Source organism: Nothoprocta perdicaria, unplaced genomic scaffold, assembly GCF_003342845.1.
Source record: "Nothoprocta perdicaria isolate Ctin4 unplaced genomic scaffold, notPer1 scaffold_42, whole genome shotgun sequence".
Classification (NCBI taxonomy): Eukaryota; Metazoa; Chordata; class Aves; order Tinamiformes; family Tinamidae; genus Nothoprocta; species Nothoprocta perdicaria.
The window spans coordinates 2151624-2178578 of record NW_020455666.1 but is presented as its reverse complement, the minus strand read 5'-3'; the positions used below and the strand labels follow the sequence as shown (position 1 = coordinate 2178578).

The following is a 26955-nucleotide window of genomic DNA, read 5'->3' as shown; positions in this document are numbered from 1 at the left end:
TCCAGGCAAAGCAACTATCAGACAGTATGTGGTAGGTGTGCGTTTAAAGTATTTTAGCATCCATCTAGAAATGTGAGGTTGAGTCTCAGAATTTGGCATCATTTCAAAAGATGTCCCCAGTTCATCCCCCTCACCTTTTGAGGAACCAAAGACAGTAGCAGAGGATGGCAACTCCCAGGAGCTTGTCTGCTGCCCCTATGCTCCTAGGAGAATTCTGAAGTACTGTGAAGGCAGCAAGAAAGCCTCTTACCTTAGTGCTCTTCAGCTATCAAGAAGGAGCCATCACACAGAAAAGCCACAACACATGAGCTTAGATCTTTTTACCTGAATGATTTCTCTCTCACTCATTTTAATATTTCTTATAGTGAGTCCAATCCTTGAAAAGAATGTTCCTCCGGATCTGGAAAAACATCTCATTTTGTTTGCCCTACCTTCGTCCGTTGCCTTTTTAAATACCACTCAGAATTATAATCATCATAATCTTTAAGAAAAAAATTAGGTAAAGTGCCATTCCTTGAAAACATGTGCAAGATATCAGAATTTATTAGAGATAAAGTTATTGGCCTGTAAAGAATGCAACTAATTTCAGTGATATACTCTACCAGTCATCTCTGCTCTTACAAAAATATCAGTACAGGTACAGCAGTATAGTGCAGTAATGCCACTATCTTGAGTTGTGTGCGGTAGAGGTAGTTCTAAAAATTACTACAAAAAAGGTAAGGAAACTACATAGTTAATATGAAATACAAGTTTTTACAAGGGCTATTGAAAAAGAAGAGTCATAGGATAGCAAATTTCATATATTTCAGCTGCTTAAAGTGAGAAGACAAAGGAAATCAGACCTTAGGGTTCTTTTTTTAAATAACCAAGAAACATCAGCAAAAACAGCTGTTGTAATAACTTTAAATAGTTTTGTTATGCCTTCATATTCTTTCCCAGTAGTTTTTTTATTTTTAACTTTCTTTTTGGGTTTGCTATTGTTGGCACATTGTTTCAGTAGACACCAGACAAGAACTTTTCAACAACACAAACCTTTTAAAAGCTCTCTCTCTTAAACCCCAATCCCTTGAGAAGTTGAAGACGAAATTATAAAAGAGTCTTGGAGGCTGTTTCTCTTTAAATTACAATTTATATATTTTCCTTAACTTGGATACGTACCTGTATACATACTTAACATGTACGCATTTATTGATTCGCCTAAATAATTACACACCAACACTCTAGAGACACGTTCACTAAAGGGTAAAATATCCAGGAAAATTTTCAGCATCAAAAGGAAAGAGATGTCACCACGGTACAGACAAGTCCTTTAGTCAAAATGAGATGCTGGCAGTAATAAAATACCAATGCAGTTTGTATCCCTTAGGAGAGCTATTCATTTGTGCATATTCAGATGCACATCGCATAATTTATGTTCCTAATTATAAAACAAAGTTTATCAGCATGTTTCTCTGTATTGTGCAATTTTCTTATTCTTCACGTGACCAAAACCAGAATGCATCTTGAACAACCTGCTTGTTCTTCATTGTGATTTAATACACCATGAAATAGAATAGATTTTATCCCTAAATTATTTTACTCTCCCTTTTAAAAAATATTTTTGCACTACAGATATTTTCTCTAAAGAAAAAAAAATTGAGAAAATCTAGCCAGAATTGCCTCTTCCCCCTCACACCTTGTTCCCATTTGTCCATAATATATCCAAGTTCAAAACCGTGGTCAAATCCAAAAGTTAGCTGTACTTATCAAGACCCTCCCTTGCATAAATGAGCTATGTATTTTAGAAAATACAATTCTCATTCTCACCAGCTGCCTAGCCCTCGGCCCCCTAGGAAAGGAAACCTGAGCAGACGGTGGGCCAAAAAAATGTCACTATCCTGAGAATGAGGAAAAGAAGCCCATTTCCCCTCCAGATATGCACTTGCTCCCTCTCAGTATTTTAAACATTTATTCAGGAACTTAAGTTTCTTACTCACTGTGACTAGCTGCCTTTGCTAGAGCTCCAGCAGAGGAATTTCTGAAATTACTTCAGGCATACAAACTCTTTTTTTCCCCCTCCTACTCTGACATATACACACATGTTACTTTATCAGCTCAAATACTCTGAGGGCACAAGTTTAGCTACTGATTTAATGAAAATAATTAAAATATTTCAATAAAAAAATAAAATGGGAAACATCATGAAGCACAAATACTTTGATTCCTACTAGTAGAGAATGCCTCATTAAGAACAGTACTAACCTGCACTGGTAAGTACTGTTATGAGGAGAACAAACCATACCAAAATACTATCCAAACGAGCCAACAGTCAAAAGCTACACAGACATTATAAAGAACATAGACTAAATATTAACTACAGAAGAATTGGCATCCTAGAACAGTTTCACAGAACCTGGAAAGGTGTTACATTTACTATGGATAATTCTTGTATAGATCATATAAAATGAGGCAGTAGCTGTCATTTGTGGTATAGTTCTTATCCTTTACATAAAAAAATAAGATTATGAATGTGCTTATAGAATCACTTTCCGTTTTATAGCTATTTAAGATTCAGTGTGAAAATTTTACATAAGAGATTTAGACTCACTCTTTGGCACTTACTTAGCAAGTCACAGTTTTAGCATGAATCCATGAAAAAAATAAATTACCACCTGTTGCTACTTTTTACATGCGTTTAATGGCTTACTTTCACCCTTATGAAGTTGGGAAGCATGGCATACAATATAAAGCTCCCTAAAGATCTGAACAGGAACTCACATCTTAACAAAGTGTATTTACAGTTTAGAGCTGAGAACCATTAAGAAAAAAGAAAAATTAAATTTCTCTACTGCAGCAAACTAGGGGTAGCTACAACAGCTTGTATAAAAATTCAACTGTACATGTCACAGAGAATCATTTATCAATGTCAGTGAACTCCAGGAGCTTTCCACACGAGCAGAAAAAACTGCACTTTGCAGGGCTAAGCCTAGAGTATGAGACATGCTGAAGAGCAGGTTTCAGAGATGCTCTATGCTATGAGAGCATCACAGGGCAGCCCAGCCAGGCTCYGAATTGGAAGTGGTTCAGCTGGTTACCGTTCTCTCTCTAAATCAGTGCCTCTTGATTTTGAGGAATAAGTCAAGAGATTCATAGGCTTTTTTTTAAAAAAAAAAAAAATTTTAAAAAAACCTTTTAAACCTAAATGCACGTTGAATACGTGTCAAGTTAACAAGTTCAAGTCAGGAGTAAGGACATAAAGTGATCCGGGAAAACAGAAATGTACTTTTAAGTGAGCTTGGGCAGCTCCCAAAGTGAACTGTGTCCAGCGGAAACAGGGTCCAAGTGCTGATGAGGGTTTATTTAACAGCTTCTATCAGCTTTCAAAGCCCTGTGTGTCATCGAAGTCTATCGATGAAGTTGTACATCATATTTACATATGTACATATTTAAAAAGAGCCACAATACCTAAATTAAGGCCAGATGTGGCAGAAACAGATGTTTACTGTCATTTCAAGTTTACTATCATTTTGAGACAACAAAAACACTTGCTGACTTTACTATATACTTTCCTGAGTAAATTCTCAAAGTAATAAAGTCATATAAAAGACTTCTAATTTCCTAACATATATCTCACATTAAACAAGTGTTCAACTGCCCCAAACTCCTGCAATTAGTATGAAATTTAATCATGAAGTATATCTATGTTATGATTCACTCTTGTTACATAATTAGGGAATCATTATTACATTACCTATGAAAGTATTGGGTTTAATAAAAATAAACTTAATAAAAATTGAAGCCAGTAATGAGCAACTCCACCAAAAAATCAAATACACACATGAAAAATTACTATCTTGGCTAAGTCTGAATCACCCAGACAATGCACTTCCTCACCCCCACTTTTTTTCTTTTTTCTTTTTTTTTTTTAAATTTTTTTTTAACTTTAAAAAAAGAAAAAAGAGTTTCTCATCGAAGAAAATATTTTAACTGGATTTAACTCTCAGTTTACAACTTTCTATTTCTGTGATAGCCTACATACTAACCTAATTCTTCTCGCATATCTAAAAGCACTAAAAGTGTCAAATAAAATAATATCATTATATATTTTCAATGAAAGCGTGAAAATATTCTCCATTTTGAGGAAACAACATTCTATTAGATTGTTTCTTAAATCTAATGAAAAAACCCACAAAATTATATTATAATTTTATACACAGAACTTCTATTTCTGTGAGCAATGTTTTCACCTCATAAACCCAACTGTTGAATGTATCCTTCTGCTGGCACTTCTAAAGCACAGTAAGTCCATACTTCGTTAAGCTTTGCACCATAACAAGTTGCAGTAAACTGTATGAGACATTAAAATCGCAGAACTTTACAACTAAACAGAAGAAAATCATGAATTAATATTTGCAAATTAAATACTATTATTACCAAACTATAGAGGTCTGAGCAGCCTAAAAATCTTTTAGTTATCACAATTGGACTCCAATTACTCTTTTTGCTGATGAGTAGCTGCTGGTAAAGGGTRTTTGCTTTGCTTTGTTGGATTGCTTTCATAAATACAAAACTTTTTTAGGTATTACCAGGCTGATTTAAGAATGCATCAGGTAATTTTACAGTTTAGTATCTCAAGCATCTACTCCAACTGTTTTAAAATACTGAAACATGAAGCAGAAAGCCAAGTAATCATTATCCCACATACATTGTTAGCAAAACTGTTGAGCCATTTCCAGCTGAAAAAACRGCGGAGCCATTTATGCAGGCTACAATAACTGATTAATCACTTCTTAAAGCCAGCTCTGSAAATATCTACACGAAACTACTACTACACCACAGTGCAAAACTAAGTTACAGGTAGATGTAGCACAATATAAACATGTACACAGTGGGTAAGGACTACAAATCATTAACACACAAAAATAGGACAGAAACCTGTTTCATTTTAGAAGGGACAGACTCAACAGCACAATTCTTTAGTCAGTGTATTTCCTATAAGGACAAAACATTCCACTAGTTTATTCTGTGTTAGGATTTCTGTCAGAAGATCAATAAACATTAGTATTATTCCATCAAACAGTATCATAACTATACATTAGATGAACTTAAAATGATTTTTTTCCTTATATCAGATTTTGAAAGTAGGAGGTTGTTTTTCCTTTAAAAGAAATATTTGAAAACTCAGATATACATATTACAGTTGCAAGCCCATACAGGACTCTGTGCTGTCACCTATTAGCAGTATGTGAATACAGCAGTTTAAGCTTGCCCAGTACTGCTTGCAGAAACTGCATGTAACAGCTCCTGGTGAAACACACCGGTATGGTGAAACACACTGTAAGTGATAACAGACAAGAACTTTATTCAATATAAATTCAGAACCCTGCAGCAACTACTGTCATTTACAATTTTTCTGTAATTTCACAAAATGTGACAATTAGAAAGAAAAAAGTCAACATGCATAAAACGTTGTGCATCATCAACTTGTAAAAGAGAAATTTCTCTAACTTTCAGTAACATCTCTTATTCAATAACAGTAGAAGAACCTCTTATCTCATCATATGAAATATTTCAGTGGCTCATGGAAATTACTCTGTAAATCAAACACCACAGCTCAATTCTGTCAGTGATTAATTTATACTCATAGTTATAAAACTGAACATAAAATCAAGAGATTGTTATCTACCACGTGCTTAGTCTTTAGTAACCAAAGTTTATTTTCTTACCTCAGCAGCCTGTGTCTCTTGATGTAATAAAGTTAGACCTGTCAAATCTTCTAAGAAGGAATGTGAGGAATTAAAAACTTTAGCTAGGAAATTAAACCCTTCTCGTTCATACTGGTCAAGGACCTGTCAAATAAACAAAGAGATAAGAACTTGAAATAAGTTATCATGTGATTCTTCACTGTATTTATCTTGTAAAATAAAAGCATAATCTTTCTGAACACTCAGAGAATTACTGCATATTTTAAATGTGAAAAAAAATCACAGGAGAAAGAATCACTTTTCCTACCTCCATGTCCAAAGAAAGAAGGTAGAAGCAAGAGGGAATTCCTGTTTTAAACATTTTTTTAAGCTTATAACAACACAGAAAATAAGACAAGAAGAAAAACAGTTGCAAAGTCAATAAAAACAGGATTTATGAGATACATAGCTGAAGACTTTTTTTCAGGGCATCAGTTAAGGTAAAGGACAGACYAAGGAATTTCTCAACCAACGGGCCAAGTGTGACATCCTCGCAGCCTCTAGAGATTCATATTTCTTGTACTGTTAAATCTTAAAGCCCTCAGTGTATTCATCCACTCTCATTTGAACAACCTACCTTTTACTTAAAAAATCTTATAAAGACCTCAAAGAATTTTGAGCAAGTCTTTAGCCTATGTCTTGAACCCTCTTCTCTTCAACCCTGCAGAATTTTTATCAATGCAGCTCTAGCTTACATGACTATTCTGCAGGATGATTTCAACCTACTATGATGGAGATGGAGAAAAGGAAGGATAAATATCAAAGATTTTTCAAGTTTTGTTCAAGCAGACAGCGAGACAAAGGAAGAAGTCTGGCAGTCCGTGAACCAATTTCACTTACAGAAATTCATGAAAGAGAACTGAATGCATGCCAGAATTTGAGAAATACACTGAGGCCACATATATGACACAGAAAATAGAGGACAGGATTACCAGGATCACCAATCATACAAGATGCAGGATTTACAGGAYAGATCATGAGCAGAATCCACAAAATTAAGTGCCTGCCTTAAATCTTTTACTGTGAGAAGTTTTATTGCCCTTCTCAGAAGATATATTTTCATCTTCAGTCACCATCTTCGCAAAATAAATCTAGATTGATCTAAAGAACCAAAAAAAATGGAGCAATGATACGACATTCTGTTTCTTTCATGAAGTGTCCGATAATTTTTACAACAATCCTTTTTCTGAAAGCCAGAGCCTGAAAATGCCTCTTTCCACAGATGATCCTGAGGCTTTGCTTCTACCTCTATCCCTCCACACTGTAGACTTATTTTCATATATTCAAATCTGGATATACATTACTTAAGTGCATCTCTCCTTATACCAGCATTTGCAAGCAGAACCATCTAGAAACAAATCCTCAACAGACAGTAAGGTATAACCACCCTCGGAAAAAACCTTCAGAGTAAGCTCAACACTTACCAAATATCAGGGAACCCCAAAACTACCTTGCTAAAACTGTCCTGACATAGCAAAAGCACCAGAATAGTCTCCTAAGCACTATAACCAGACAATGAGATACAGCCCCAAGCTTCTCATTCTAAAGAAATACCTGTTTTATGATGTCTTGATGCATAAATTGAAATATTGACCCCACCTGTGCCTTGTTACAGTTTGTGTGCAGACTATCTGCATTTTATTCTTCTCATTTTGGTTTAGCTCCTCCAACTCAAGGCTAAACAGAAGAACAAAGACTTTTCTGTAATCAGCTAACTGCCTGAGAGGTGGGCAAGAAACCATCCCCTGCCCCCCGCTTTTTTTTTTTTTTAATTAAACAATACACACTGCACTTTTATTATTTTTAAAAGAGTGATGTAGTACAGCTTCAGTACCACCTAGAGTGCAGAGCTCAGTATTAGGCTCCATCGTGGGGCGGCAGCAAGTTCAACAAAAGGCCACAACACTGACTAAGGAAGTGCAGCAACCTGGCTGCAAGCAGGAGCTGAGACTGTAGGAGGTAGGGGTGTTTTGGGTTTTTTTTTTTTTTTTTTTTGGCCTGGAGGAGAAAATGTTTAAAGCAGATCCTAACAATGTGTCTATATGTCTTGATGGCAAGTTGCAAAAGAATAAGACACAGCTCTTCTCAGCAGTGCCCAGGGATTGGGTATGAGGTAACAAACACCAATTTAAATTCTACCTGGATGTGCACACACGTACATTCTACATGGATGTGCACACATGCACACACACAAAAAGACTTCTTCCCTCAGAGTATGGTAGAAAACTACAACACATTGCCCAGAGAGGCTCTAGAAAGTGCAAACTTGGAGATATTCAAAGCCCACCTGGACAGAGTGGGTGCTAAGCAATTTGCCTTAAGTGATCCTGCTTGTGCTGGGGGGTTAGGTTAGATGATCTTCAAAGGTCCTTTCCAAATCCAACTATTTTATGATTCTGAGATTTCAATTCTTTCCCCAGGGAAAGAACAGACTTCAAACTCGGACAGACTTCAAATGCTGATGAGTCTTCTCCTTTCAATTGAAGTTTCATTTACAGAGGCTCTAGCTGAAATGGGACATTCCATCACCTTCAGGGACTTTCTCTTACTTCAGTTAGTTAATACTGTAAGAAAAACCTCTGCAGAAGACAAAAGCAACATTAACTTTCCATGTCACCCTCTGATAGAGCATGGTATACATTTATTCAGTATACTGGGCATATTTGAAAAGGAATGAGGCAAAATAAAACTCATCTGAAAACCTTGTGTCAGGAGACCATACACACATACTCTTCAGGTCATCAAGAAGCAAGCCAGTCTAGACATCAAATAGCCACAAAGTAACTCTAAAAATGTTTCCAGATTTAATAATCCCTCAATATGGTGCTATGTGGAAAGTAAATTCTTCCTTTTTTATTTATGTGCAGTAGAGTCTCAAGTCTCAGGGTTGCCATTACTTTGCTTTTTCAGTTCTGAACGCTTATCTTTCCGGCTAACACCATAACTGGTGCCCTGTGTGATGCTTCTGAATAATTGCTTTGCCTGTGGTCAAATCTGTATGAGGTGGTAAGGGTTATTACTATTACTTTTAATATCAAAGTTGCTATGTAATCACAAATCTAGAAAGCTCCTCAGGAACTTTCGGTGGAGATTGGGTCAGAGGAGAAATGTGTCACTCACCGTGACATGTCACTAAGGAACAATTTACTTTCTCAAGTAACAAAAACAGCAAAATAGCAAAAAAATTACCAGGATATAATTCCTCTGTGCAACAAGCTGGGGGCGGAGGGGCAGGGAAAGATTTATTAAGCACTTTTTAATCTTTTTTCTTCACTTGATGGTCCCTTTCCAGAGCTTACAGGGAGATTCATACAGAAGCTTCTTCCATGTATGTTACAACTGTCATGACCATTCACCTCATTTTAAAACCACATGCTTTTTGGACACATGTAAAACCCTCAGGCTGACGCTACAGACTTACTCTCCCTTTCACAGAGCCTGAGCTGTGAAATCCTTCTTCACATGATGGTTTTCAAATGCAATGAAGAATGCTGTGGACAAACATTATACCTGTAGATACATATTATCTACAAAAACAAATTAAAGCTTTGCCTTTTGGATAAATGATAAAGAGCAAACCATTTTATTAGCAATCTTTTATTTTAGCCTGTTTACTAAACAAAAATGAAACTGCACAGAAAGAGAATGAAACATAAGGCTTAGTGTAAAAGATTCATTTGGAATAAGAAACATATGTGGTCTTGGTGCTATATAGCCTTTTTAATACCATGTTTCACGTTGAATTTTTTGGATAGATTTCAGACTGAGAACCTGCCCCCAGGATTGCATTAGTACATAAACTTTTATGGTAAGAAAAGCAATTTGGCTTTCTAAAATCATCATCTCCTAGGTAATCCCACAGCACATGTATTAGAAAGATTTCTAATAACCAACCAACCTTTCTGAGGATAATAATATCCTAATTTTTGACCAACTCAGACTCACTATAGAGGAACAAAAAGGACTGATATTGTTACAGGAGCACAAAGATGATGCTAAGAACACTTCATCTTTTGAGATTAAACAGTATTATCTYAATGCATGTACAAAGAGTCATCTGCAGTAGTACACCTACACATAATTTTTTTTTGTTCTTAAAGCTCAGAAGGCACATTGCAGGTGCAAGCTGGGATGGGCTCACACTGCATCCATAGGCCAAAGACTATCCTGAAAAACTCAGAAGGTTATAAACCAAAGGCAAGAACAGTGCAGTTTTTAAATAATGTCTAATAACTAAAGCATCCTCTGCAAACACTTTTCTCCTTACTTTCTCATAATTGTTTTTAAAATCAAAGCAAAGCAGTATAAAGCTATATGAATACAAGTGCAATTCTAGGTTGAAAATTCACTTAGATTGCTGGTTTGAGTTCAATCTGTTTTGTCTGTTGGTACTACCTATACAAATTTTTTTAATAGTGGCTGACAGAAAACCAAGTATCAAGTTATGACAAATAGACCATTAAAGGTTAGACAGAACTTTAACCTAGTATTTTGCAGTTCCTTCTTCAGAAGAAACAGAGCAATAAAGCCAAGTTCTCAGAAATGTAACAGGTCTCTGATGGTCCTGCCTACACAAAGTTCACTCAAACATATGCTTTCTGAACCTTCCTGGAACAGTCCTGACATATATAAATATATCTACAAAACACCTTTTTTGTGACATGACTCATTAGACTAACTCTACAGACAAAATTACTACACTTAACTACTCTTTCCTCCCCAAACTATTTCTTACAAATGATTTTTAGCATATTGGTATCTTCAGATTATAGCCAATACAAAGCCCTTCTACTGGACAGTGCAGAAGTAGGTCTTAAAGACATATGCTGTCCAGAGGCATTAGTAGAAATGAAAGGATWTGAATATTTCCATTTTCAAGAACAAAGAAACAGAATTGTTTAAGYAGACAAAATCATTAGATCATCTGTCCTGACCTTTTGTAATACATGGGGTCTACCTTTCAGTCACCTAATAGCCATCTATCATTTGCTCCATATTTTAGACTCGATAGATATTTACAGATTTATCCCCATCCTGTTTCCTGTCCAAAATTTACACTGTACTGATTAGCTCATCAGCAGTTACAACATTTTTGGCTCAAGTTCATATTCATGTTAGTCACTATCTAGAGTGCAGCAACTGCAAAAAGTTGTCTTCTCCCATAGTATCTAAGGTATTGATCAATACGATCAAATACCAGTTATCAACTTCTGTTACTTACACACAGGAACGAAAATCTGTAACAATTCTCACTCTTCGCATTTATTGAACAGTCCAGAGACAGTATCCATTTTCCCTCGATCTCTGAAGCTAGGAGACTATGATGCTTCCCCAAACACAACACTGATCTAATAAAGGGAAGCTACTTTATGCTGAGCTTCCTCCTCTTAATTTCAAGGAAGCTTTGCAAACATTTGATTAATGGAGTTCCAAACTTCCATTGCAAAAACAAAATAGTGAAAAGCAGTTCCTAAGTTTGCTTTGCAAGAAGCATTTGCTATCTTTTCCCTAAGACAAAGGAAATACCCTAAACAATGCTCATTTTGGAAGATTTTTTTTTGCTTCATTACTTGAATAGGTTTTCCTATGTCAAGCTGTATTTAAATTTTGTTAGATATCAGGGATCCATCTGCCATCTAGAAAGAGAGACTTCTGTACTAAAGAGAAACAGATTGCCTAGAATAAAATGAGTTATCTTAGCATAGCAAAAAGGACAAATATGCTTTTGCTTAGGAAAGATGCAGCACATAACTGCAGATACAGCTGCTAGTCTCTGAAAGCCTATGCTATATTTGTCCTTAACTCAAAAGTTCTCAGTATACATCTTTGTCCACAGCCTATCAAACTAACAAGTCCTGACCACATGAAAAAATTAAACGGCTGGTTTAGTCTCAGAATATATCAAAATACCTTCAGTCAGCATAGATAGTACATGAATCTGAAAATTCTAACAACATAATGGAATAATGATGTCTTACAGATTTGCAAACATTCAAGTCCAAGTTATTTGGAAAAGTTGGGAATAACACACCAACAATGCTCACATTACAACTGGTCTTGTGTGTGTGCACACACACGCATGCACATGTGTGTGTTGAAAGCAGCATCCTCAGAATGCCTTAGATTCATCTTGTTAGCACCCTTTTACTTGGGACAAAACATTTTATTTTGTTAATGTCTGGCTTTATTATAAAAAAGTCAATATTTCAATTGTAAGACCAGGCATTCTCAAGGATGCGCACCTTTCAGACAACAGTAAAACCATCCTCACCACCACTAATATTTCTGCTTCTCCCATTGTTTTTAAAAGTTATACACAGGGTGAACAACATACCCTGGAATTTTGAAAGTTAGAGGTAAAAATCCTGCCTGCTGCTCTTGCCAGTTATAAGGACTTTGTCTTTAAGGGGAAAAAACATAATAAATTTGCATAAATCACTTAAAAACAATGTATGCTACCTTAACACATTAAACAACTCAGTCTGCTCAATATATGCATAGGTATATTTATGATCCATTCTTTAGATGTGAATCAAAATCTTGCCCTACAAACACAAAGGCTACTCTGTACAGGGAAATGTCAAATGTCTGCATAGGTAAATTTGGAAATAGTGAAATTTATAAAAGGCTCAATTACAGAGACAATGTTACAAGAAAGCTATAAAAATATTTAAATATTTTTACATTTTCTCATTGGTTGTTCTTTAATGAAAAACATTGCTCTACCATTTTTGCAAGCACAACTTTTTTTAAATACAAAAAAGACCCTATMTTTTTTTTCCTCATGACTTGCACATTTCTATTTAACATGAACACAATACTTAAATTGAGAAACAGATTAAACAGTCTTGCTGGTCTTATGATACATTATTACCAGTAGAAAGCTAAGATAAAAGCCACTTCTGAATGCAGCCGAATTCAGTGCACTTCTGAATTCTCAACTGGTAATATTTGGAAAGGAAAAAACAGTAAGTTGCTGAATAGTGCATGTTAGAATCATAAATCTGAGCCATGAAAAGTAAAAATGCATGCAATGGAGTTCACAGATGAGAACAAGAACTGCATTGTTATGCCTGCATGTTAACAGATTTCAAAACTGAGTCATAAATATTTTATGCAACACAAGCACTCAAAATTTAGCAGGAATGTTTAATGTATTCCTGGTATGTTAAAGGAGAACATCTGTAATTGATGTTACTAGCCAGTTACCTAGCTAGATATCTAGGTTCTAAACAGAAACATTAACAAAGTTGTCCGCTCCTTCATGGAAAAAGCAGCATGACTGAAAATTAAGGGTAAAATTAGTAATAATATTCAGTCATTTAAAAACTCACTCAATACAACTCAATTTTTCAGCATGTTGAATACCAAGTTGTGAAGAAATTTAAGTATTAGTAGAGATACTTACAGCATAATTGTAGAAACAATCATATATTAAAACAATTTCTGGAGAGAAAGTATGTCTTCACAGAAAGACACCTTTCCAAAACACAAATGTAAACCCAAATTTTGGAGAAGTGGAGAGGTATACATGCCTTTGTGGAGAATTTCATTAAGACTTTTAGTTATACATAAGTATAACACTGGACTTCCTCATCACAGTATCACAAAGATGAAGCCCTGCATGGAAATGGAGGTGCACATGCACAAGTGTTCCTCAGAAGTATTACTAAACTAGTAACACAAACAGTTTTGAAGAGATACTTTCCTTTCTRACATATGCTTCTTTAGAACCCAGTCAAAGACAGAAAAGGAAGTCATACAAGGGAAATCTGGCCCAGAATAAGAATAGATTGGTTTCCTGCTGTGACCATCCCAAAATTCCTGAACAACTGCCTGTGGGAAGCCTCTCTGGCATGCAGCTTGTTTAGGACAGTTCTGGGTAAGGAATAGCTGGCTGCTTAGATGTCTGGATTCTTCTGCCTCAAAAAACAGAAAACTGAAGTCATGACYGAGTCAAAAAGACATGGAATCGCATCTCTACATGGGCAGACTGTTAGCAGCTTTCTAACCCATGCAGCCATACAGCAACATTCCATTGTAAATTCCTTGAAATGAAAGGAAACCCTCGTAACAAATTCCTTTCAGTAGGCATGCTAAAAAGTGAAAATAAGGTAAAAACAAATTACAATTACTAAGAACATTAGCACCTCTTCTGTGCTAGAAGTTCAGCTCTAGAGCAAATCTAACATAAATCATGGAGAAATTATACTGAATTCTTGCTTGAAAAATCTTTATCCAACGTAGAGAACAACTGAAGGGTAATTGGATTTGTCATCTCAAAGTACTAGCATCAGATTTCAAATAATACAGAGTGACACTCTTAACACTAATAAACAGAATGTTAGCCAACTAAACAAATGCAGTGTTTCTACTGTAAGGAAATACATGCACCAATTAAGTAACCATTTCAGCACAAAAGTAACTTAATACATAACCACATGAAAAGTGATCTCGCTGGGAATAGCACAGCTGCTAAAATTCAAGTCAGTTCTTATTAAATCATGAACACTGTGTAAAACAGGGCTCTTAATGACCACAAAGAGGAAATGACTTGATAACAAAAAATTGGTATCTGCATTTATCTATCAGGGTATGTTATGTTTTTATACATCAACATCTCCCRGATCAGAGAGATAAATAATGATTCTAATCATTTAATTTCTCTGGTTKCAAAGAGATATGATATGAATAATCAAGTTTTCCTTTATATAGATTGATTTTTACCTTGAATCAGAACACTTCAGTTAATATAAGCCTTACCTCTGAAAAAGATGAGAAAATGCTTTAACTGCCACTGAGCTTACAGCTATTCAAGAGTATAGACACATGCTGCTAAAATTAATAGTAGTTTAGTGTTTCAACTCAAGCACAAAACGGACATGATGTCATGTAAAATGTACCCAAACAGCCTAGTGAAATAACAGAAATACTATAACACAAGGGCTTTTGCAAGATGTCCAATTTAAAAAAAAAGAAGTCCCTTAAGAGTTTTGGGTAACTTTTGGAAAACAAAAGGCTAAGTGCTGTGAAAAAGCATCAAGAAAAATCCTTGCAATGAGTCCCTAGGTACCTAAAACTTTACTGTATTAATGACCCACTCCAGCAGGCCAAATTGAGTCAAACCTCAAAATCTTCATATATTGAGATATCCCAGTCAAAACTTCTTGAACTCATAYTATTTGACCATGGAAAACTTGCCAGAAAAACTTTTCAAGGCCACAGCACAGCAAGCCAATTTAAGAGCGCAGAAGAGGCCTCACACAGACACATTAGTGGGCTGACCTAGCGTTCTGGCAAGACGCAGCTCAAATCCCAGCAACAACTGTAAATACATGAGGTGACTTAGGACTGTCAACACTAACATGAGAAAGCAAGTATTTTSAAAAAAGAAGCTTAATAGAAGCTTTTTCTCCCCTCCAAGACAATTATTACATCCTATTTTGTACTGTGAAACAGAAATCAGGACAGCTTCATATATTTGTAAAGCAATTCCGTTTAAAGCTGCTAACAAAACATTTATCAGAATTCACTTCTTAAACAGCTAAAGCAATGCTAATACTACTATAAAGCTATAAAGCTAAATGTATTTGTTAGTACTTTGTTTTTTCAGTAGCATGTTCACCCTAACCTGTGCTTGGTTTCTTTAGCTTCAAGAAAAATATTACCTGAAGGATAGCACACATATACTCTGCAAAGAAATACAAAAAACACAGGACTGAATCAGACAAATTCTGGACCCTAAGGAAATGGGAGAAAGCATCCATAAAAAAAGTCCTTGGCATCCCCAAAAATGGCCTACAGCAGGACCATTCTGAAATCAAGTACAAAGACATATGGACTTACTTTAGGTGAACACGCTGTGCACTTATCAAATGCTAGGCTGACTGGAAGAACATTATCAAATCTTGATAAAAAACCACGTATCTGAAAAGGAAAACACAAAATTACTTTGTAAATACAAAAAAAAATTACTTTCAAGATTCTAKGTAACTGAAAAATATCCATTCAATTAAAAAGATTAAAAGCTACAGCTAGCAAAACACTGTACTAATTTAGCAGCTACACTAGATTTACAGGTGTTATTTTGTACTAAGTTTATGCAAGAGAAATCTGTTTTTCTATATATAAATAACAGCAATACTAAAAGCAGCACTGTTCAGCACAGGCACAGCACCATCTGGAGTTTAAGTTTTTATTGCACAATTAAGCTAAAAAAGCTAACAGTATAAACAGTTAACATGGTTTCCCACTCCTATTACAGATAACCTGAAAAATTAACTACTATGGGTCTCTACACCACTCAATATACTACTGATGCAAAATTTTAAAATTCCAGACCATTGCTTTGACTAAGAGGAATAGTTCTGCAAACACTTTGGAGCAGGGCTTGATTATTTAGACTATGCCCTCTTTGAAGTATTGATTCATCTTTTTTATTCTCTGGTTTACAGAGTTTACCACAATAAAGAAACCTCACTAAGAACAGACCTTGAACAGTACTGCAATACAAATAGTAATGTCTAAGTTAGTACTGAAGTCTATGACTGAAAACATTTCCTGCACTACACAGTTTTAACATAGTACAAACAGCATAAGTCTTGGAAGCCAACAGCTGCATAAATGATACTAATACAACTGCATTTTAACAGAAACACTATACCATACATAGATGCAAAAATGCAGCTAAACATGAGCAGTCAAGACACAAGAGTGCCTCTTTTCTTAACTGTACACTCCTATAAGGATCAAGCAGGGACAGACCATAAATGCCTCAATGGAATCCATACCATATTAAAAACACACAACTGAGTCATGTATTTCAAGTCTAGTAGCCTAGGATATGTTGCAAGACCTAAGACTAAAGAAAAATCTTTATGAATGATCAAAATTACTCATTCATCATCTTATCCATTTCTCTAGTCAATGGAAAAATTCAAGGCTACTACACAGAAATCAAGTTTGGCTTAGCCTATTGAAGCTACCTCATCCCTTCTAGTCTCTCACAATCCTGCAGTTTTAATAATGGCTTTGATACAGAGCATCAAAAAGTGTGTATTCACCGTAACATAGATAAATATAAAGTGTAACTAGATAAGAAGGCAAAGACAACTACTAATTAATAGTGGTAGAAAATCTGTTTTCCAAGTTCAGTCAATATGCAAGTGAGATGAACAAGACACTATTGAGTCTGTATGCCAGAATACTATACTATAACTATGGTCAAAACTATTGTCTTACATAAGAGATCTCATCTCCTTTAATTTTAAGCTCAATTTTCATTGAGCTTAAATTTAAGCTCAATAATTTATTACTGAGTTTTTAATTGAGCTATATTTATACTACGGTCCTTTTAAGAGGACAAAGGCTGGATCAGGCTCACCTCCCTGCAGCAAGAGCTTCCCTCCTGTGAGGCAGGGGAATGAGCATATTAAAGTGAGAGAAGCTTCCACACTGGGACAGGACAGACTAGTAAAAAAATACTACAGGAAAAAGCACTTCACCAAGCCTGAAGAAAAGGAACCTTCCTACAGACTAAAACAGACTGTGCAGATTTTGTCACAGCTCAGAGAATCACTGAGACTACTGAAATCAAGCCTGAAAGCAACAGTGTTTCACTCTGGGGGAAAAAACACAAGTAAAGGCAGGAAAAGAAAACTTATTTCTGTTCTGCCCAACCTGGTACCTTGAACTTATCAGACAGCAAGATCTCATTCTACTTTACACTGTAACAAAATGTTTTGCCAAATTGACAAACTTTTTAGTCTTTGACAGATACATTATAAATAAAAGGGTTAAGACATACCTCAAATCTCTGGCCAGTTTGCTGTTCCCTTCACAACTCCTGTTTAAGTCCTACTTAGTTTATAATCCATCTGCATAAATGCTTCTTTTATCTGTCTTCATGTACTGTCTTATGTTCCGGCTTTATGCTTTAATTTGGGCCTTATTTTCTTCACAAACTCCAGATAAGGCACTGTACATGCTCTTCCATATTCTGAATATCATGATGTGCAATTACAGCTAAGTGCTTATCAGCCTTTTAGCAAGCAGGTTCTCTACATACTTCACAAGTTATTTCTAGTGTAGCACTATGTAAACAGCTATTCAGAATAAAGACAACTACCTCAAGAGAACGACCAAAAAAACAGCAGACAGTGGACCCGAGTAAAGTCTCTACTTGAAAAAGTTAAGTAAAGAGAGGGCAAAATCTCACATATCCTTCTCTCGCTTTCAGGCTGTTCTCTAGCTTAGTGCTACCACACTCCTGATTTACCTCATCCCTGATTTACTGCACTAAATTAGTCTCCTCCTTCCAAGAAGGAAATTCAAAATCAGATGAGAAAGAAAAAACATACCTTTTTCCTAACACCGTAGTTGTAATTTACAGCATCTCATGGATTTAAAATATTGTTGCTGTATTAACTGATAAGAGCAGCATTAAAAGAGCATGCGTGTTCAGTGTATGTTCAGAGGAAATTATGCAATCTGTAGAATGGCAAGTATATATTTTTAACTGAAGTTTGTGTTGAGTAGAAGACAATGACTGTTCTATAGCATAACAAAGAAATACTTTGGAGAACTATGATAATCATCACTTGACTGGGTTTGAATGTTTTCTCCCAAGAAATAATACAGTAAGTAACTTTCAGACATTTACCTTTATCACTCCCTGAATGCTACCTCCTTGCAAGGAGAGGGAGAAGCTGCTGTATTTATATGCTGCCTGCTAGAAGCTCCCTCTCTTCAAAAGAATTTCTGGTAAGTAGACAGTGCTGGAGAGACATTGCCAATACCACTATCTCTTTCTGTATTACAGTCTAATAAACATGCAGTGTAGTCCTTGGTGAAATGGTACCAGCATATAGTGTGATTAAGTATGCCAAGTATGTGATATTGACTTGATCTTAGTCTCCAGTAGCTTGGTGAATAGCCAAGAACATTTCCTCACAGATTACCTACCTGATGAGGGACAAGTCCAAGTGAAGTAGGTGGTTCATTCATTCTATCATCACTACTGCTCGCCACAGCATAACCACTGCCAAAAATCCAACAAAAAAAATCAGAAGACAATATACTAGTCAAAATTTCCAGCTAAGCTTCGAGATATTTCACTAGAGCTTAGAGTTTAGAACCTGGAAAGCAATTTGTCCAGACAGTCTGTTTCTCAGTCACTAAGATTCAGTATGGAGATACAAGAATCCTTTTTCAGAATTAAAAATCTTACAGACTCATAGTTCACTCATGTCTAATTTGTAACACTTTCACAGAATACAAAGTCAGAAAAGTGTAAATTGCAAGTTGGAGCATTTCATATAACTTCTGTATCAAACCCACTAACTTTAAGTTAGGATTTTGCAATATGACTTATCCYCAAGTCCTTCATGTCACAAAAGGACTTAGAATAACTCATTACACTCCACTTTTCAAAAAAAAAAGAACAGCCAAGAACCATTAACAAGAAAATTTCTTGCAAAATATTTCTAATACTTTCTACTTTTAAGCTCAAGGTGAGGGAAAATTCACTCTAACACTAAAATTTAATATTTCATCTTTCAGTTCTTAGACACTGCAARTTATAGCAACATAGTAGAAAGGACCTATATATTACATGAATACAATATTAAATCTTAGAAGTCACATTTCAGGTGCAATTCCTACTGTTTCTCCCAAGATTACTTAAAGTCTCTCTTATCTTATTTCTTCAAAACCTCAGGACTCACCCTTCTGGATGCTGCATAACAGAAACCATTAATTCCACTGCAAGAGCCCCAGCTATCATGGCTAATCCAGGTCGACTGACTGTACACTGCTGGTCCAGTGTCCGATCCCTGGTGGACTACAAGAGACAGACAATTCTAATAAAAAGGAACAAATAACTCAGAAATAACTAGCTAGCTACACACTAGGTCTGTCTACCACTACACAAAACACTTCTATTTATCTGCAAGTCATTTGATTTGAGACAAGCTTTTTTTAATGCCACGTACAATCTAAAAGAATTTTTTATGAAATGATATCCACAAACAATAAAAAATCAAGTCATAGCAGGAGAGATATATTCACCAAATGGTTGCACATAAGGTTCTACTCACATCCCCTGGTGCCACAACATCATTGCAGAAATAGCAACCCAGTTTATAGCCAGGGATATTTGAAAAGAGTGATGATCCAAGATCAGAAGAACCAGAGGTACTGCTGAAATATGAATCACCAGATTCTTGCTGTTTTGGTTTCTTTAGTCCATGTCTCATAACAACAAATGTGTCAAATCCCAATGCAGCATTGATGACCAACTACAAAAAATTAAGACAGAACAACATACTGAAAGGGAGCCAGAAGAGGCAGGGCAAACAATATGTGCATCTGAATTTTGTCCAATGCAAATAACATTAGTATTATTGGGACAATTTATTTTGCCACATAGTACCACAATTGCTACCATAAACAAGCCTCCATGTCATCTCAAATTCCTTTTGTAGTTTCAGTTCACTGTGGTCTGAAATACAACCTCATATCACAAAGCAACAAAACAGATTATACAAGAAAATGCCCAGCCAAGAAAACAGTTATTATGCATCATCTTCATATTTAGTGATATACCCACATGAGCATAGCAACTATGGTCTAAAATTACATTGCCATCATTTTCCTTCCTTCCTCTTCAATTTGACAAAGGCTTAGAGTAATCTGAAGCTATATATGGAAAAAAGGTAAAATGGTAAGTTTCACCTTGGTTCTTGGTATTTCAAGTAATTTCTGGGTATGCATATTCAGCCTTGTTCTAATTCTATCCAAAGTCCTAATGTAGTCAATCTCTTATTTGTCCATCATTATTGTAGTGTCTTTTGTCCTCTTTGAGATACTATTAACAACCTTTAGAAATACTCAGACCCAGCTGAGCAAGATCAAGCAACATGCTCTAATGTTAGCCCCATTCAGAACAAAAGGTTTGGACTAGATGATCTCCAGAGACCCCTTGCAACCCATACCATTGTATGATTCATATTTCTATTTCCTTTTCAGAATTATCATTCTGACACATATATAATCTGTGAGGCTACAGGAAAGCAGAGTTTCTGCAGAAACATAACAAACTGGTCAGCATTTCAGTTTCCTATAAAGACTACACAGAATCTTTTTTCCCCCTTCCCCACCCAAGCTGGATAGCGTTCCAGAGCTAAAATTCAGCTGACAAGGCTACAAGCAAGGCATGCAAACATACAGCACCTTTCTTTTGCTAGCTGCAATGACAGCAGGAAGCCATCGACTCTCTCTTGTGTCCATTAGTAGGAAAACAACATCATGAGCATCAATAAGTTGTTCAAGTTTAGCCACATCCTTCTGAGCTTGTGCCATCGTTATTTCAGAAAAATTCACTGGATGGCCTGGCATAGGGATGCTCATGTTATATCCCTCTGAATTCTGGATGGAGATTGACAGAAAACAAARCATTAAGAGGATGAACTTGTGACTTAAGGGATTTACTATACAATGTAAACTGTAGAGTACAAACTCAATTACTGCTTAGATGAATGGCATTTTTTCATCTGTCAATGCTGTACACTAAAGTACAGTGTTAAAAGTTTGAGCAGATAGCACTCTTAGTTGCTGTATTTATCCAAACTAGTTAGATACAAGTGTACTACTTTTAACGAGCAAAGCAGAGCAACCATGTCCAGATGGTTCTGTGCCTGAGCTAACAAGCCTTTTCTCTCAGAACGCCTTACTGACTGTAAGATAGCCAGGCTGCTTCTAGTTCGATAAGTAACCTCACTATGAAAACAAGCAAGCCAATTTTACACATTAATCCTGCTGTACTCACATAAATAAAGCAGTCCCTCATACAATATGAAAGGGTGATAAAGTACTAGTTCACTATCTGAAAAAGGAATGGATAAGATAGTCAATGTTAACTGATTACAGCTATACAAATAACTGTCCATTACCTACTTGTAATGAAAGGTTGCAAATCTTTCAATTCTGCTATTATTGAGTATGATAACAGTACTGAGTACTGTATTACTCTGCTATTACTGAGTATTACCTTCTGATTTGTTCTGTAATAAATCAGTTGTAATACTGTTAACTGTTATATGCCGTATACAATCTTAGAAGCTAAAAGGAACTAAAGCTCTTTATCAAAGCATTCTTTGCTTCATTTGCAATACGGTTGTTATTTTTTTCCAATTAGAATGAATGAAGTAAAACTAAAAACAAGAAAATAAATTAACATACAGCAGTCAAGCACTTGGAGCGCAATCAGAAGTTAAAAAAGCTTATTGAAATAAGGAACTTTGTACAACATATTATCCATTGGGAAATGAAATAAAGGGAATCACATAGCACTGCAAAATCAAAGTTTTGCATAGGTCTTCAGAACCCAGCAATCCTGCTCAGCTTCCTAAGCACTAGCGGACTGCCTGGATTCCCAAAGCCCCAAGCTAGCTTTGGCTATTCTTCAACTATCAAATCCATGAGCAGGCACAAAACCCAAGACAACTAAGCTTTATACCCAGAGACATTTAAACTGATGAATACAGGTTGTGGTAACAAGCAACAGTGCAAGTCTGCAGTAACAGAGGCAGCTCTATTTTAAGTTTAGCAAAAATCAGCTGAATTATAAACATCTCTCCTTAACAGTAGATTCACTGTCCAAGCCATCCCAAAGCACCAAGACTACCCAGGCCAATTAAAGACCTATTGTTAGTACATGTGCCCAGGCTGCCACTTCAACCTCACCACTTACTGTTAGCATGACATTAACTCTTCGAATAGGGGAGAACTCCAGGAAAGCCTTGTTCAATCTTGTTAGTACTACCACATTGTTTCTATATACATTTAGTGATGGTAAATCACAATACCTCTTCTCCACAGATTCTATCACAGTATTGTCTATAGTTAAAACATCCCCAACAAAAAAAATTCTGTATGCTGCTGCTCAACATTATGGGGATCTTCATTTTACTAGCTATATACCAAGCATACTGACACTTTCTTTGCAAAGTCTTTATGCTATTGCTTCCTGTTTATTACTGCAAGTTTCTCTCCATGTTATCAACTTCATAGCCTCATCCAAATGTAAAGCATCTGTAGTACTGCCAAGTCTTATTTTTCTAAACTGTTTCTAATAAACCTTAAACTTGTGAAATTTGTTATTTCCAAAATAATCATACATAACCATTTGATCAACAATATAAATCAGTTTTTTTTTTACACAGAAGCTATTTTTAAACTACTCATCCTTTCCTAATATYCCTGCTTCCATTTTCTCATTTTTTCAAAGAAAAACATGGTTCATATAAATGCTGGATAAATGCCTCATGTTGCTGCTCTATACAGCAATGTACAGATACAGTATTCTCTATGCATATTACACTAGACATCTTTGTTATTAAATCAATAGCACATCAAGCAACAATGATATTATGGTGCAGCAACACTGAAACTCCAGGAACTTCCAAACCTTCTCTTTCTCCTTTGGTCCTGAAAAAGATCTGAGTGTAAAACTTTTACAGTTTCTTCTTACTGGGTGATCGTGGCTTGATATTCAAATATTCACTGACTACTGCTGAAAACTAGTGAATTTCCTAAATAATGATAATAGTAGGATTAACACAGATAAAACCAGAACAAGAACATGGAACAGTCCTTTGGCCCAAAAAATAAACCTAGGACCRTCTGAGAAGGACTTTGTCTAAAGGCTTGTTCATTGCACTGGTCATTATCAATATCAGAGATATTACACTTTCCAGAGTCAGCTTTTCATATTCAGGAAAAATTATTACAACCAACACGACTAGAGGCATAGCCATCCTGTCAAGTTTTTTTTTTAAACCTTTAGAGCTACTTTAAACACTAAACATTAGGAGGGTTACTATGTACATAAATACTGTGCATAAACCCCCGGAATCAAGGAGGATAAAGTCTGTTCTCAGACTCCATTTGCCTCACACATCTTAATATTCTGTACTAAAAAAAGCACCAACGAGCCACAAAAAGTTTAGACAATTACGTATGTCATGTAGGTACTTTTATTGCCCCAAGAAAACTTACTCCAAGTACTCCCTACCAGGGAAAAATGATCAATATAACACCTGTTTGGAGCACTCCCTGCCCACAATAATAAACCTAGTAATTTACACAGTTGTATTCTATAAAAAAATCATAAGCACATTTTGAATACAGATCTTACCACTCCTGGGAAGATTTTCTGCAACCTGTCTGCTGCTGCAAGTGCCTTAGGCTTCCCACCACCAAGACAGTCCTCAAATTCATACAGTGGTTGTCGTACAGGATTGGAGTAGGAGATCTTTGCATTGTCCACAAATGTAATCTTCCTGACTCCCCAACCCTAAACAACAAAGTAATTGAAGCAATGATTAGGACAATGGGTTTAAGCTATGCTCTTTTGAGCCTCTAGTGCCAGAAACTCAAGATGACTTTTTTCAAGTTATAGAAAGACAGAACAACAAAGAGCTTCTCAATTTGCTCACAGCAGTAAGTTATATTTGCACTGAATTAAAATGACACAAATTTGTGGAAATACACTATTTAGTAGTAACTTCTGCAATTGCACTAAATTCAGTGAGATATGATAAACATCCTTGAAATATATGCTGACATATAGGTATTTCCAATGCTTCACGGAGGATTTGATTTTATAAGCTTGCTAATTTATTCAATTTAAACATTTTTACTAGTCACTGTTTTATTATTAGCAGAACTAAGTCATTTCTACCACCTACAGATATTACCTTTTCCTTGCTGATTACAGTTTTAGTTGGTATTATCTATACATTAATACAAAAGCATTTAACTTGCCCATATGTGACACGGTAGCTGCTCAAAAAACTTAAATGCATCTTATCAAAAAGAATAATTACTTTTTATGATCAGCTTAGAACTTACCATCAAGGTCCTTGCAACACTACAACCTAGAGTACCAGCTCCTAGCAGCAGACACTTAGCAGACATGACTTTCTCCAGATCAAGAGTAGGGACCAATCGCCAGCACATTAATTTTAGATTAAGATCCACCGATGATTCTGCCAACCTATATCATGAAATAAACAGCAACAGCCTGTTGGTTCTGCTTGAAGCAATTGATTTCTCATGAAGTTCTATATTATTTCTGAAACAGCTTTTTCTGCAACTTTTTTCTGGTAGGATGGCACAGCATGTTTTCTAAAGACCCTGCAAATTCTAACCTTTCTGTCATTCAGAGCCAAAAAAAGTAGACAAACACTATCACACCAAACATGATCCTGCATGTCAGACACACGCGCACACACACACACACTTTTTCAACATCCAATTCCTTTGACTTCCTGTTTTCACTGATGTGTTGGCCAAACACTGCTTAAAAACATTTTAATAAAAGTTGACTGCAGTGCTTAAATAAATCAATAACGAAACATGAGTAACCAAGAAAGTTACCAAAGTTTAGAAAGTAAGAAATTAACCTTTTTGGATCCATACATTCACTGAGATTCACCATCCTTGGACCCATGCCTCCCTTCTGATTCTTCTCCCATCCAACAGCCTTTGGGCAGTCTATTTGACACAGAAAAAAAAAGGAAAACAATAAGAGCCTTAATACTGCAGAACAGGAAAAAAGAAACTTGGCTTTAACTTTGCTAGTGCAGAATAAAAAAGAAGTCTGTTAGCCTGTGTTTCTTAACATTCCAGCATAAGCTGTGCTGTAAGTGCTGCCGTTGTATTTTATGCCTAGTTGAAACTGCTTCTKGGTGAGTTTACTACCAGATGTTTTCTACATGGCTTCCTCTTGTTGAATCTGAGGAAATCTAGAGCAGAGATGACATCATTACTCATCAAGCTTTTAGCTCATGATCATCAATCTGGATTCTCTTGGCTCCCAGCACCTTAAGGCTCAGGGACACAGAAGCCGCACATAAGACACTTAARCCAAAAGTACTGACTGTGTGAAGTTCTCTGAATCTGTAGAATTTTTTTTGCCATCAACAATCTGTATTGAGAAGTGTCATAAATTAACSATAAGCTGTATGAGAAACTAATCTTTGCTTTGATTTCATCACCAACAAAAGCAACTGTAGGGCATCATATGGATAACAGGAGAGMACAAGCAGTTATTCCATCTCCACCTTCTCAATGCCACATTTGATTTGTTGAAAGCCTTTTGTACTTATATAGGCACTTGATCTTACACGACATTCAAAATGTGCTACCTGCACTACCAAAAACAGGACTCAAAGAAAATAAGAACAAGGAATTCTAGTGTTAAATTGGTGTCCAATTTGTATTTTACTTACACTACACAATCCTCCCAATTAGCAATTTTATGCTTATATCAGTTTCCACAATATTGCTGTAAGAAAACCGCAATGAAATTCACAGCGCAAGAAAAATACACAAGTCTGAAAACATTTACTGTTTTCTGGCCAATAGTTTACTCAGATATCATTTATGCCATACATTCCATATATTTTCCTATATTTCTTACAGTATTCACAACTCAGTAAATTTTATCAAATTTATCTCTTCACGCTCTTATCTGCAAACTGGATAGAAAATCATATATCATAATCACATAAAATCAAACCAAACCTATCATAGTAAAGCATTCAATTTCTTGGGTAAGATGAGGTAGCAAAATTTTGCTACTTGCTTATAGACAGCAATCAAGTCTGACGTTTTTTAAATTACATCTGCGTAACTCACTTTTGCCTGAGGACACAATTCTACTCTGGATTCTACAGTCTTATAAATTTATTGAAGCGTATCAGAAAATAACTATCGCTTTTTTTTTTATGCTGAGGGACTGCAGACACATTTGCCAAAAGAGATATATCATAGAGGACACATTACAGACTAACACCCAATACTTCTATTTCATATGAAACCAGGAATACTTTTTTCAGTACCATAAAAAGAATTTAGAAGGAAGAAAAAAGGAAAATAAACTTTTTTCTCTGACGGAACCATTTGCTTTACAGACTTTTGRCAAACCAAAACAATTTTAGATACATTTGCCTAAGCCATGGTTTAGTAGCATTAATGTCTTTCTCTACATTGTCACAGTAATTGAGGAAGGAATAACTTTTTCGCCCCACCCAAGAGTAATTACCTGTCCCAAGGAGTCTCTGTGGAAGCTTTATTTCAAAGATAATACTGTGTGTTATATCTCTCACTCCTTGCATGGTCCTGTCTCTGAAGCACAGTACTTCGAGTGACTGTAGACTCCTGCCCC

At 35.8% G+C, this 26955-nt stretch overlaps 1 protein-coding gene across 6 annotated transcripts in view; it reads right to left on the bottom strand.

Annotated features, from left to right (window-relative positions):
- The window catches only part of ATG7 (autophagy related 7), a 66745-nt gene that overhangs the window by 33176 nt on the left and 6614 nt on the right, over window positions 1–26955 (bottom strand). The window contains exons 9-19 of one of the 6 annotated variants that reach the window (XM_026046073.1): window positions 26833–26954; window positions 25190–25280; window positions 24636–24780; window positions 23920–24078; window positions 20955–21149; window positions 19820–20020; window positions 19448–19563; window positions 18687–18762; window positions 15570–15650; window positions 5706–5828; window positions 5125–5314 (exon numbers count right to left, since the gene is read on the bottom strand). In XM_026046073.1, coding sequence (XP_025901858.1) covers window positions 5174–5314; window positions 5706–5828; window positions 15570–15650; window positions 18687–18762; window positions 19448–19563; window positions 19820–20020; window positions 20955–21149; window positions 23920–24078; window positions 24636–24780; window positions 25190–25280; window positions 26833–26954 — 1450 coding nt within the window. In that variant the 3' untranslated portion in view covers window positions 5125–5173. Of the gene's footprint in view, window positions 1–5124; window positions 5315–5705; window positions 5829–7796; window positions 8303–13030; window positions 13344–14984; window positions 15049–15391; window positions 15415–15434; window positions 15465–15569; window positions 15651–18686; window positions 18763–19447; window positions 19564–19819; window positions 20021–20954; window positions 21150–23919; window positions 24079–24635; window positions 24781–25189; window positions 25281–26832; window position 26955 lie in introns of those variants that run through there. The other 5 variants (XM_026046075.1, XM_026046074.1, XM_026046077.1 and 2 more) reach the window with 5 other exon arrangements.